The sequence below is a fragment of the Bos indicus x Bos taurus genome, chromosome 10, assembly GCF_003369695.1.
Source record: "Bos indicus x Bos taurus breed Angus x Brahman F1 hybrid chromosome 10, Bos_hybrid_MaternalHap_v2.0, whole genome shotgun sequence".
Lineage (NCBI taxonomy): Eukaryota > Metazoa > Chordata > Mammalia > Artiodactyla > Bovidae > Bos > Bos indicus x Bos taurus.
The window spans coordinates 86,264,663-86,278,147 of record NC_040085.1 but is presented as its reverse complement, the minus strand read 5'-3'; the positions used below and the strand labels follow the sequence as shown (position 1 = coordinate 86,278,147).

Sequence of the window (13,485 nt, the reverse complement as noted above, 5' to 3'; positions counted from 1 at the left end):
ACAGTTATAAAATATTCTGGAATATGTCTTCTAGGGACACATTCAAGTGCTATACCTAAAGATTGAATTGCTGAATCATAAGGCATGCATATCTTCAAGTTACAATAAAATGGCACAATGTTGTACTAATTACACTTCTGGCATTCAGTATATAATGATGCATGCATTGTCTTCACCAATACTTGACATTGTCAGGCTTCTTAATTTTTTTTGCCAGTTTGGTAGGCAGAAAATTTTTCATTTTGATTTAAATTTTTATTTCCTTGATTAATGATGAGCAGCAAAAGGCTTCTGCTACACCACTTTTTTTTTTTTTCAATTTTCTTTTTTGTTATAAACACCATAGCAAATTTTAAAAAGCTCTTTGAAAAGAGAAACATATAGTTCTTGATTTCCTGAGTGTACTTAATGCCTACCTACTCCTTCCCTGTACACAGTGGGATGATCAAAAGAAACAGGATTTTCAGGTGAGGGTGCCGGCGGCCATGGTCATCTGTATTTACTGGGTAGCCTCTTGACTCTTTCATGTATTCTTTGTAGGCAATCAAATCAAATGTGAAAAAATAGCAGTTTTTCTTGCCTAGTTGGCTAAGTTCTATAATATTGGTTAGAAACGGTGATAGTGGTGATAATTGCACATACTAAGTGCAAATTGTACACCTTAGAATGGTTAAAAATGATGAAATTTACCTCAGTAAATTTTTTTACATTTATGTTGGTGATAACTATTTTGAATTACAGAATATATACATATACATGTGTGTAAGTAGGTACAGGCTTAGAGACTTAAAATCTGTTTTTTTCTTTAAATTGGAGTATAGTTGCTTTACAATGTTGTGTTAGTTTCTCCTATACAACAAAGTGAATCAGCTATATATATACACATATCACCTCTGTTTTTGGATTTCCTTCCCATTTAGGTTATCACAGATCATTGAGTCCTGTGCTATATAGTAGGTTGTCATTAGTTATCTGTATTATACATAAGAGTGTATATATGCCAATCCCAATCTGTCCCACCCCTGCCTTCCCCTTTGGATCCATACACTTATTCTCTGTGTCTCTGTTTCTGCTTTGCAGGTAAGTTCATCTGTACCATTTTTCTAGATTTCATAGTTTATATACAGTATTTGTTTTGATTATTTTTCTTTCCATTTTTATTTTGCCCTAGCTTCTCTTTCTTCATTAATTAGAAATTAGAGTTGTATGTTTTATTGTCTGTCACAACTGAGGTCAAGGTTAACTTGATTGGTCATTTTATGTTCTAGCTAGATCTTGGCATTTGATTCTCTTCATTAGTGAGATCAAGATCCCCCCCTTTAAAATGTGGTTGCCTTAGTTATGCTTTAAGCCTCCACCAGTAGACATACTAATTTGTATTCCTAGTCTTTAATGTCAAGACTAGCTAGGCTGCCGACCTTTTTTATATCCTTGTTTTCCTTTTCCAGCTTCACCAGTGTTTTCTTTTTTTTACACAGCTGCTTCTGGTGGTACACATACCATTATCTCATTAAATCTTCATATTTTCCTAGGTCCACTTCTAGACAAATAGTTACTGGAAAGAGTTATCTTCTTGTGCTATTCTGAAAAAATGAAGTAAAGTAACATCTTTTGAGTCATATAAATTATATAGCTTAACTATTTTAATTACTATATTTAATTTCTTGCTGGAATTTCAGTGACACTGGCAGAATCTTAACATAGCCAATTAACAATATGTTCATGGTGTATGTGGATCTGTCTGGCCCTTGGTTCTCAAAGAACTTCAAGGTCACTGTGTTTCTTTTCAGTGAATATTAGAAGGACCTTTTTTTAGTAATACATGAAATATAAATAAATGAACTCTCTTTTTTAATTTTTAGGAACCCCTCAATAGTGAAGATGATGTGAGTGATGAGGAAGGACAGGAACTCTTTGATACAGAAAATGTTGTTGTGTGCCAGTATGATAAGGTAAGGATTTAATCAGTTCTTTACTGTCTGAGCCACCAGGGAAGCCAGTCATCAGGTTACTAACATTTTTGCTATTGTAATTTCTTTCTTAAACCATCCTGTCTGCCGTGTTCAAGCATTTGGTTAGCTGATTGGTGCCTCTTAGAAACTTGAGTATAAACTGTGTGAATGAAAACAGTGTTATACTTTAGTAGATTATTTTAATGGAGTGAGAAATTAATTTGTATAACTATAGTTGAAAAATAAGTTATGCATGAAATCATAAAAAGTATGTTGTTTTCCATTTAGATTGTGTCTCCCAACTTATTAACAAAGTAAAGCCAGTTTATATTGTCTTTTAATATGAATATTAAGTAAGTGGGATAACCCTATTTTCCCTCTGACCTCAACGGCCTCAAAACTTAAAAGGCTTTAATTGAACCTTTCTGTAGCCTTTTGAATGAGGGTAATAAACAAGACTGGTAACTAACAAAAGATACGTTTTTACTGAAAGTTATTTTAAATTATTTAACTTTGCTGTATGCAGTCCATGGGGTCGCAGAGCCATACACAATGTGGGGACTGAACAACAACAAAATTTTGGTAGCAATAGAAAAATTTTAAACTAGGTTCTATGAAAATTAGCTATTGACTCCTTAATTTCTTAATTCTTAAAAAGGATGTTACTTCTCAAGTATTTTTGTTATAGATTTGGCATTGTCGAGATTTTTTTGTTTATTGAAACATTTAATCAGAATTGTTTTCTGGCTATAGCCATTAAATTTATAATCCACAAATTATGCTTCATTTTTATAGTTTAATTTCAACAGAGATCTTTTCCGAGTGTTGAAAACTATGATAGATATAGTTGGGTTTTATTTATAAGCACTTCTCATTCACTAAACGTCTATTTATTAAGTGCCTAATTGTGTCAAGTACTAGAAGTGAAAGTGAAAGTTGCTCAGTCGTGTCTGACTCTTTGTGACCCCATGGACTGTCCATGAAATTCTCCAGGCCAAAATACTGGAGTGGGTAGCCTTTCCTTTTTCCAGGGGATCTTGCCAACCCAGGGATCAATCTATACTCATGCAAAATTTGTGCTCTTTATGCCCTCTTTTACAAATGATGAAAGTCTTAAATTTGTGTTGCTTTTATAAAATGAATATTATAAATAGCCATGTTTATTGCAAACATCTGTAGGAAAAATGTTTAAAAAATGAATCTTATCATTTCCTAATGTAAAGGTAAAATTAAACCAGTTAAGTACCAGTGAAATTATAGAATTAGGTTAGTGAGGTCACTGATTCAGAGTAGCAGGGCATCCACTTTTGTACCTTATGACTACTAAGTTAAGCACTCAATACCTTACACCAAGCACATGATAATACAAGTAATTTCTTGTTATATGCATTTGGAGGAAAAGTATTGAAGTTGAAACAACAGGGGATACCAGTAAATCTTTATTGTCAGGAAGACTCAAGGGACCCTGTTGGCAACCAGATTATCCAGAATGCAGTATCATGATAGCAGGATGTCAGATACATAAGAAATGACCTTTACCTTAGCTTGACTGAGGAATATGCTTCTAAGTATTTTCATATTATAAGAGACTAGTATTCTCCTTTGTACACTTAATATTTTTAATGTTAAAATTGGTTTCTTTTGCTCATGGAGGCAATATTTTAATGTTTTAAAGTAAGAAATTTAAAAGTAACTTTTAAGTAGTTTGTTGTATGGTAAACAGTTTTAAAGTTTACAGAGATCTAATTTTTATTATCAAATGAGTTTTGGAGATTGGAGGGTTTTAGCCAACAGTGTAAGAATGGTGGTGTTCTGAAATGGGCTTGGGTGTAGTTTGAGGCAACTTGAACTTTAGGAGTTTATTTTTGAAGCCTAAATTTCAACAGTGAGTCAATTTTAGCAGCAGTCATACAAAGAATTGATTGTGTTGCCAGTCAGATGAGAGCTTTAAATCTAATAATGAGGCAGAGTTCTCACATAGTGTGGATAGGTAAGGACTGATGGCATCAGGTATTGAGGCATCGGCCTTGTTTGTAGATAGTGTTACTTAATATTTTTGTCATGAGGAAAGTTCAGAGGCCTTTTTCCTTGCACTCAGTCCTGTATACTCCTTTATACAGGACTTAATGTAAGGCCAGTAAATGAATTGTCTTTCAAGTTATATTTTGTGATTTAGTCAAGTAAAAATATTTACTACTTACTACTCAATATGACTTCAGTACTTAGTATATGGAATATTACTTGATGCACATGATACTTTCTATATTTGCTTTTTGCAAGTTGTCTTGCAGCAAACTGCAGTTTCTTTACTTGTCTGTGGAATTCTTTTTTCCTGGCTACTCATTGCTTGTTTATTTAATTCCATATCTTTCAGCTTATAGTTACTTGTTCCGTACTAGAAATAAATTTATATATCCATTTTTAGGATAATTAATACTTTCTCTATAGGAAGTCAAAGAGAAAAGGAGACAGAGATCTTTTTATTCAAAAAATACTTAATAGTGTCTGTGATGTTCCAGGGCACTCACTGTTCTAGGAGCTTGAGATAAGCCAGTGAACAAAACAAAACAGTCCCTGCCATTTGGAAGCTTACTCTAGTTGAGGGAGAAAAGGCTAAAACATAACAAAAAGATAAAACAAATTACAGTTACCTTAATACAACACTGGGGCTAATTGCATGTAACTTAGAGGCAGCCTTCTGTATCTGTGGTTCGTCTGTATATGTATAGTCATCCAACCACAGTCCACTTAATTCTGTGGTATTTATTATTGAAAAATACCTGTGTATAAGTTGATTTGTGCATTTCCAAACCCATATTGTTAAAGGTTCAACTGTAATTAATATGCTATGTTAGAAGTTGATAATTAGTGTGGGTAATTATAGAGTGGGAAAGGAAACAGGATCAAAGGCTTGATGAAAGTTAGCCATGTCGTTATTTGATGGCATACCTGCCTTCTTTGTGTGAGAAGCAGCAAGGAGGCCAGTGTAGCTGGGCTTGGGGGAGCAGTATAGCAGGAGATTAAATCAGGTAAGTGAGGGCAGGCGGTGTGGTGTAGGACTTTGTGAGGACATGGGCTCTCACTCTGAGTGAGAAGCTCTTGGAAGGTTTCAAATATACAAAAGTAGTATCACTTACATTTTAATCTTAAAAAAAAAATTGCTTTGTTGGGAACAGAATATAGAAGAAACAAAGGTTGAAATGTAGAAGAAACAAAGGTTGAAATGAGATGAATAGAGGGAAATCATAGTAATCCACATGAGTGAAAATGGTGATTAAGGCTAGGATGATAGCATTGGAAGTGATGAGAAGCATCTGGATCTTGGATGTTTTGAAGGAAGAGTCAACAGGCTTTCCTGACTCTTGTGTATGTGGAAGAAGATAAAAAAGGGAATCAAGAATGACTCCAGGATTTTTTTTTTTTTAAATGAGGAATTAGTCAAAAGAATGAAGATACCATCAACTGAGATGGGAAAAGCTGCAGATGGAGCAGATTTAGGAGGGGAGAGTGGCTGGTTTGGGACATGTTAGTTTTATATCTGTTAGATGTTCAAATCATCCATCCTAAGGTGTTAAGTGTAATAATCTAAATAGTGTAATTAGACCAGAGTTATAAGACCACTTGGACTTCTCTGGTGGCTCAGTGGTAAAGAATCCACCTGCCAGTACAAGAGACACAAGAGACATGAGTTTGATTCCTGGGTCAGGAAGATCCCCTGGAAAAGGAAATGGCAACCCACTCCAGTACTCTTGCCTGGAAAATCCCATAGACAAAGGAACCTGACAGGCTTCAGTCTAGGGGAAGTCACAAAAGAGTCAGCTACGACTTAGTGACTAAACAACAACAAAATAAGACCACTTAATGTAAGAGGCCCTCTTCTGAATACTGTTTCACTTTATTATACTCTATTTTGCTTTAATAAATGAGAAAAGATAGATATATGGTAAATTTATATATAGCTTAAGTTAGTGATCTTAAGGAAGGGCATGAGAGTGGTTTTCAAATATATGAAGTATTCACTGTTTTTTAGATTAACTTTCCAAAAGGCAGGACTAGGATCAATAAGAAGTTTGGGGTAAGCAGCTTTTAGTAAGGGGTAAAGTATGAAAGACTTGCAAGGGGGCTGTCCCAGGAAGGGATAACTGAATTTGCAATTCTTCACCTTCCACTTTTAATCACACTCAAGCAGACACTAAACAGTGATTTGCCAAGAATACTCATGGAGACTGTTTGCATGGGGATGTTAGACCATGGAGTTTTAGCAGTGGGATAAGAAAATGCCTGTACATAGTGAGAATTTCTGCATTATTATGGAAAACAGCCTGATAAATAGAAAGCGTCTTGGACTGGGGCAAAGGAATCATCTTTTGTCACTTAATTGCGATATGTCATTGATCATCTCATTGAACTTCTCCAGGCTGTAATTTTCTCCTTTTAAAATGAAAGCCTGAAATGGGAGTGATGCTTATGATTGAAGGTAAGGGAGAGAGTGAAGACCTGGAAATCAGTTAAAAAGTATTTTAATATGTCGTATGACAAGAGGCTATTGATGCAGTAACTAGAAACTTATTGGTGGCCTTTTAGAAAACAGTTGCCAGGTGTCCTGAAGACAAGTAAAGTAGAATTATAGATAAAATAATAATTAGAGAAATACTAATATTAGTATGAATTCTTATACTGGGGGGCCACAGTATTTAAAAAGTCAGCAATATGTAAGTTGTTAGTGTATGTGAAGAAGAAGAGAGTAGTTGTAAGCATGATACCAATAATGAGGAAAAAATGTCCTGGTGGTCAGTAGATAGGGAGAATGAAGAAAAGCCTATGGTTAATTAAATCGTATAGACTTAAAAGGAGTTACAGAGAAAAGGCAAAACATAAAAAGTGTTCCAGAAGCATCAGGGAGAACAAAGGGTATTCCTGTTTTAAATATTTGCCTCTAAAGAATTGTATAGGAAATGACACGTATATGCAGACCTGGTAGAGATTAAAATAATTTGCAGAGAAACATTATTAACTACTTTAATGAACCCAAATACTAAGAGCTATAAAATAAATATTAATTATAGACTTTTGAAAAATTCACCTAGCTAATTGGTTTTTTTGAGAGAGAGATTGTATCAAATTATTAAAATGCAATTTGACCACAGTTGTATGAAAATAGAAATCAGATGGAGATTAAACAATATGCTACTGAACTTGAAAATACTTTGAGACAAATGAAAATGGAAATACACCATACTAAACATGTAGAATACAGCAAAAGCAGCTCTAGGAAGGAAGTACATAGAAATGCCTACATCAAGAAACAAGGAAAAATCTCAAACAATCTAACTTTACACCTAAAGGAACAGGAAGAAGCCCAAAGTTAATGGAAGGCTGGAAATAACAAAGATCAGAGGGACTAAATGGAGACTAAAAAGATAATAGAAAAAAAGATCAATGAAACTAAGAGCTGATTATTTGTAGAGATAAACAAATTTGACAAACCTTAGTGAGACTCAAAAAGAGAAAAGAGAGGATTCAAATCAAATGAAAGAGTTAACAACTGATAATAGAAATACAAAGGATCATATGAGACTACTGTGAATAATTATACTTTAACAAATTGGACCATATAGAAGTAGATAAATTCCTAGAAACATAAAACCTTCTAAGACTGAATCATGAAGAAATTAAAAATCTGAACATACTGATTACTAGTAAGGAGATTGAATCAATAATGAAAAACTTCCCAATAAACAAAAGTCTAGGACCAGATGGTTTCACTGGTAAATTCTACCAAACATTTAAGAAAAATTAATACCAATCCTTCTCAAATGGTTCGAAAAAACAGAAGAAGACAAAACATTTTTAAACTCATTTTACAAGACCAACGTTAGTTACCTTGATACCAAAACTAGACCAGGGTGCCATAAGAAAAGAAAATTATAAGCTGGTATCATCCTGATGAGTATAGATGCAGAAGTGCTCAACAAAATATTAGAAAACTAAATTCAGCAATTTATTTAAAAAGATCATATACCATGATCAAGTGGTATTTATTCCAGGGATTCAAGGAAGGCTCACCATCTTCAAATCAGTGTGATATACCATGTTGACAACATGAAGGACAAAAATCATGGGATGGTCTCAGTAGGTGCTGAAAAAGCATTTGACAAAATGTAACATAAAAAGTCTCAACAAAATTGTTGTGGAGGTAATGTACCTCAACTGAATAAAGGTCATATATGACAGACCCACAGGTAACATACTCTGAAAAGCACAGAGCTTTTCTTTTAAGATTAGAAAAGAGACAGGCATGTTCACTCTCACCATTTTTATTCAGCACTGGATGGAAAGTCCTAGTCAGAGCAGTTAGGCAAGAAAAGGAAATAAAACACAAATGAAGAAAGGAAGGAGTAAGACTCATTATTCGCAGGTAACTTGATACTACAAAAAAAATGCTAAAGACTTCACCAACAAACTGTCAGAACTATAAATGAGTTCAGTACAGTTGCAGGATACAGAAATCTGTTGGGTTTCTATGCACTAATAATGAACTATCAGAAAGAGAAAATAAGAAAACAATCCCATTAACAACTGCAGCATAAAGAAAATCTAAACAAAAAACCCTGAATTTATAGATACAGAGAACAGATGGCCAGAGACAGGGTTTGGAGGTTAGGTGAAATGAGCGAAGGTGGTCAAAGACAGAAACTTCAAGTTATAAGTATTCACGGATACAATGCACAGCATGATGACTACAGTTGATGACACTGTGTATTTGAAAGTTAACAAAGAGCTTAAATGTTCTCATCACAGGAAAAAAATTTGTAACTATGCATGGTGATGGATGTTAACAGGCTTAACTGTGGAGATCATTTTGCAGTATACACAGAGATCTAGTCATTACTTTGTACATCTGAAACTGCTATGTTACTTGTCAATTATATCTCAAAAAAGAAAACAGTTTGCAATTGCAATAATTTACATGTTTGGTGTGTGAATGGGTTTTGTTGTTGTTTGTTTCCTCTTTTTATTTTATTTCATGCGTTTTTTACTTATTTATTTAGATACACAGAAGTAAAAACAAATGGAAATTTCATCTCAAGGATGGCATTATGAATCTTAATGGAAGAGATTATATATTTTCCAAAGCCATTGGAGATGCAGAATGGTGAAAAGAGTTGGTTCATTTTCTTTTATAAATAAAACAAAAGAAACTTAAAAAAAAAATTTAAAGTGGACAGTTTGAAACTTGGGACATATACCAACCAAAACTTAACTTCTGCATGTCAGAAAAGTGCAGTAGAAGCAGAGCTACTGGAACAAAGAGACCTTGACAACACAGACACTACTTCTAACTGGCAAGCCATGGAACTGTAGCACCTGGGGTTGTTGGGGTGGGGAGGGTGGGGATTTGTGTAAGAAAACCAGAGTTGTCGATTTTAAATACAGGTACCTGCCACTGGTGATTAGCATGTAAAGCTTTGTTTATATTCCTTCCTCCAACTTGAGTTCAGCCAGAAGATACTTGTTGGAATGAACTGAAGAAACTTCCCTTTTGATAGATTGAACTGAAACTGCTTATTGTACGTGGTTATATTTGGTAAAAATTGCGTGTTGAGCTTTTTACAAAAGGGTAAGAATTATGGTGTTGAATTTTAATTCACTTGTATAAGGAAACAGTTTAGAACTCTTATAGGTCTTAAATATTTTTACTTGCTGTTCTCCCTCAGTAATATATACCTCTTCCTTCCCTGCTTGATGAAACATCTATTTACAAGTTAAAGGAAGTGTATAATCAGTAATTACATTTTGGAGACAAAATTTACCTAGGCGTGGATGTTTATTTTAATTAGGTTTTCAGACTCATTATAAAGACTTGGGTCTTGTCTGAGTTGAGCAGAATTAAAATGACAACTTCAGTTTCCTAACAGAATTGTATTTGTTTCTTTTAGTCCCACACCTTAAAAAGAAACCCCAAGTGGCTCCTCAGGAATGCAGTTTTGTTGCACACAGGTACCATCTAGCTGGAATTATATACATATGAATAGATAATTTTCCTGTTGGGCTGAAGTGTATGCTTATATATATGTTTAGTCTTTAAGCTAAACAAACATTTAGATAACATTCTGTGCATTGATTGATGCATTGGGCAGGTGGTGAGGACCTGGATTTTTATCAAACAGTTTAGTAATTTTAAAAGTTTCTTGTGTTTACTAGTAAAGAATTTTAAAACTCTTATTCTAATTGAACACATTTTTTAAAATGCAACTTTGTAATTTGAGGAAGAAATTTTTGGGGTTAGAGGAGGGTGGGCCACTAAGTACATACTTACCTCTCTTGCACTGGCCCTTCCAGGCCGCTGATAATACAGACATGGGCTCCAGTTTGCACATCGGGAAGACAGCATAGAAATTTGACTTGTATATTAAAAACAGTAGAAATGTAATATGTATATGAAGAATGCATAGCTTTGTATTCTGTAAGGGGCTCTAAAGAACGATGTGGCAGTGCTCTATGTTCAGTGTGAACGAGTTGCTTGGGAGAATTGCAGGAACACGTGTCCTCACCTTTGTTCTTAACACCTAATTCTTTTCATGGTTTATTTTGACAAAATTCACATGTGTTTAACTTGTATATTGATTTTTTTTTAAGTCTTCCACTTTTGTCTTCCTTTTATTTGCCTTTGTGTTTCCAGAAGTAACAGAGAAACACTTTAAAGTACGTTGCAGAGAAAAACTGTGAGCTGTTTTATATTGTTTTTTTTGTTTTTTTTGTTTTTTTTAGCACAAATCTTTAAACTTCTTGAAAAGGCTAATTTTTTTTTTTTTCTTTTGCCTACTTCCCTCCCAAAATACCACCTTGGTCCCTTTAACTTATGTTCTGAACTTTGATATAAATGGTGGTTTCTAGCATGCTAGTAGTTAGATTTATTTCGATGCCATATCTGGTGATACGGTTTTAATTTTTACTATATTAGTTTTTTGGAGGTTTATTTGTTTACCCCACTATGCTCAAAGCACACGCAGGTTTTTTGCTTTGTTTTTTTTGAGCCTGGGAGGAGAGAGGAAGGGAGTAAAATCACAGAAGTCCTGTTGTTCGTTTGTCCTTCAGTATAGTTGCTAGTAGGTTTATATTTACCTGGTGAAGAAGTCAGTGACCTGAACTACCTATAAAAGTTTAGCATTGCTGCAGTGTTGATTGAAACCCTTTGGCTATCTAGTAGTTCTTACGCTACTGAACCTTGGATTACTATATGATACTCAGCTTATATTTTGGACTCTATGTAGACAAAAACATTGTATTCATAATAGAATTGTATACTAGCCTGTTTTTATAACATTGAAATATGAACAACCACTGCTTTCAGTGTGACTTAGTAGGGTTGTTTTGAAGCAGGAAATAACCATTTATATTTGCACCTGTGTATATTGCATATCAATTATAACATACTTGGTAAGCGCTTTTCTTTTACCTGTGAAAATTCTGAAAACTGGTCCAAACAACACTGCATACCAAATTGTGCTCTTATATATCACTGCATTGTGTTCCTTTACAGTCAAATAGCATGTTTTAGTTTTATTATAGTGGCTTGCTGTAAGAATGCCACTTGCTTATCTTTTATTGTACTTGAATTGTTAATCATGCTTTTAACATTTTATTTAACATCATTTCATTAGGTTCCATTAAAAATGTCATTCCTTTGAAAATGCAAGGATTCCCACTTTCAAAATTTTGAAGTAAAGATAACGTTTATTCAAAGAAGGAAAATAGTTCAGACTTGGTATTATGAAATAAGTGAAGGTTTCAGAAAAGGATTTGTTTAGATTTGCACAGATGATGATGGCACCTTTTATTAAAAAACAATCAACAGTGCTAAGGAAAATTTACACAAAAGTACTAGGTTTAAGTGTGAAAATGTGTGCCTTTCAGTGTATGTACTCTTTTTTTTTTTTTTTGGTGGTCATTTGGATAATCAGACCATTTGAATGGCTGAGAGCACATTTAAATTCTGTGGAGTGCCACATTTGGCTAAAACAACTCTAATGTGCAATTAGTTTCTGGACTAAAATGTCTGTTATATGAGGGGGATCTTTATATTGGGCTTTTATATTTTTTTAAATGTTCACATTTCTTTCTATTAAATGCCATCATAGCACCACATTTATATTGTTGCCTCTTAAAATCAAAGCCACCTTGATGATGTTCTTTTTGGCATGCATCAAGATTTGAGCAGTGTGTATAGCGATTAAAATGTGTTCTTGAAGAGCATAGTCTAATAGACTCTGGTTTAGACTGCAAGAACATAAAAATAAAAGTATAATAGCTTTTGTATAAAGATTTTCTTTTGCTATATGAAAATCAAGGATTTGGTTTGCTTTTTTTCTGGCTTTTATGGAGGAATGAAAAGTGTTATCTCCTTCTAAGAGTAATTTTTGATTATCTTATAGCAATAATGTCACCATTCTTTTCAGAAATAAATAAACCTTGTATAAGAAATCAGACATAATTTTCTTGGGAGCTCCCTTTATATCTTAGCTTTTTCTTCCTCTTAAGAAAATTCCTGTATTTTCAGATTATTTCATCTTGAACTTTTTGAGCTTTTGTGCAATGTAATATTTTATTGATCCACCTTTGTACATTTTCATTTTATTTCATACATCTATCTATCTCCCACCTATCCGTCTGAATCGGCTGTTTCAGGTTTTTAATTCATTGGTTAAAAAATAGTTGCTTTATATATTTCCTCATGGGTTTATGTTAAATAGTTTTGCATTTTAATCTATTATGCTATGGAAATTATTCTGAAGTTTGTATTCCCTTTTTAAGTCTGCCTTAGTCTATTTTTTGTCATTTTTTATGGTTTAAGGAAGAACACACAGAACTTGAAATTTTTATTTTGAGGAACAAGAAAAATTGTTTTTTTCTTTTAGGAGAAGAACTACACTGAGTTATTAACTACTATTTCAAGTTAAGTTTCCTTAAATCATCCGGTATGCTTCAGGGCTACAATTTGGGGGGAGGAGCTAATTCTTTTTGCTGTTCTGAGCTACTATTGTCAACTGCTGTTGTACATACTGTTATGTGTAAGGGCGTAAATATATTTATTATGTTTGTAAAATTCATTCTGTACAATTGCAGATCAAGGTTGCTCTTCTGTGATATACGGGATATTATGTTTTAAAGACCATCTTGGAATACAATTAGAGAACTTAGTATTTTGATGTACTAAGACCTATTTTAAGTTTAATATTTTACCTTTGCAAAAACTTTAATTAAAGATGTTATTTAAAAAAAGTAATGCTGCTTGCTTTGCTTACTAGTTTATAAAATTGTTATATAGATAACTGAATAAAACTATAGAGTTGAGAAAGGAAAATGCTTCACATTGTTAATAAGTTCCATTATCAAAAAGAGGTATCATTAAATTCTATACCTTTAATTGGGGTGGGATGTCAGTCTGAATATTAAACTGTTATAAATTCTTAGTACTTTTTAAAAGGAATAGTTGTAATTTCTAGGCACACAGGAATTTAAATTGGGCTAA

The 13,485-nt window shown here is 33.5% G+C and overlaps 1 protein-coding gene across 1 annotated transcript in view; it reads left to right on the top strand.

Moving 5' to 3' along the window:
* GTF2A1 (general transcription factor IIA subunit 1) overlaps positions 1-13,239 on the top strand; it is a 38,256-nt gene extending 25,017 nt beyond the window's left edge. Inside the window, exons 8-9 of the mRNA XM_027552585.1 lie at positions 1,863-1,952; positions 9,005-13,239. Coding sequence (XP_027408386.1) covers positions 1,863-1,952; positions 9,005-9,112 — 198 coding nt within the window. The 3' untranslated portion in view covers positions 9,113-13,239. The remainder of the gene's footprint in view (positions 1-1,862; positions 1,953-9,004) is intronic.
* Positions 13,240-13,485: the final 246 nt, after the last annotated feature.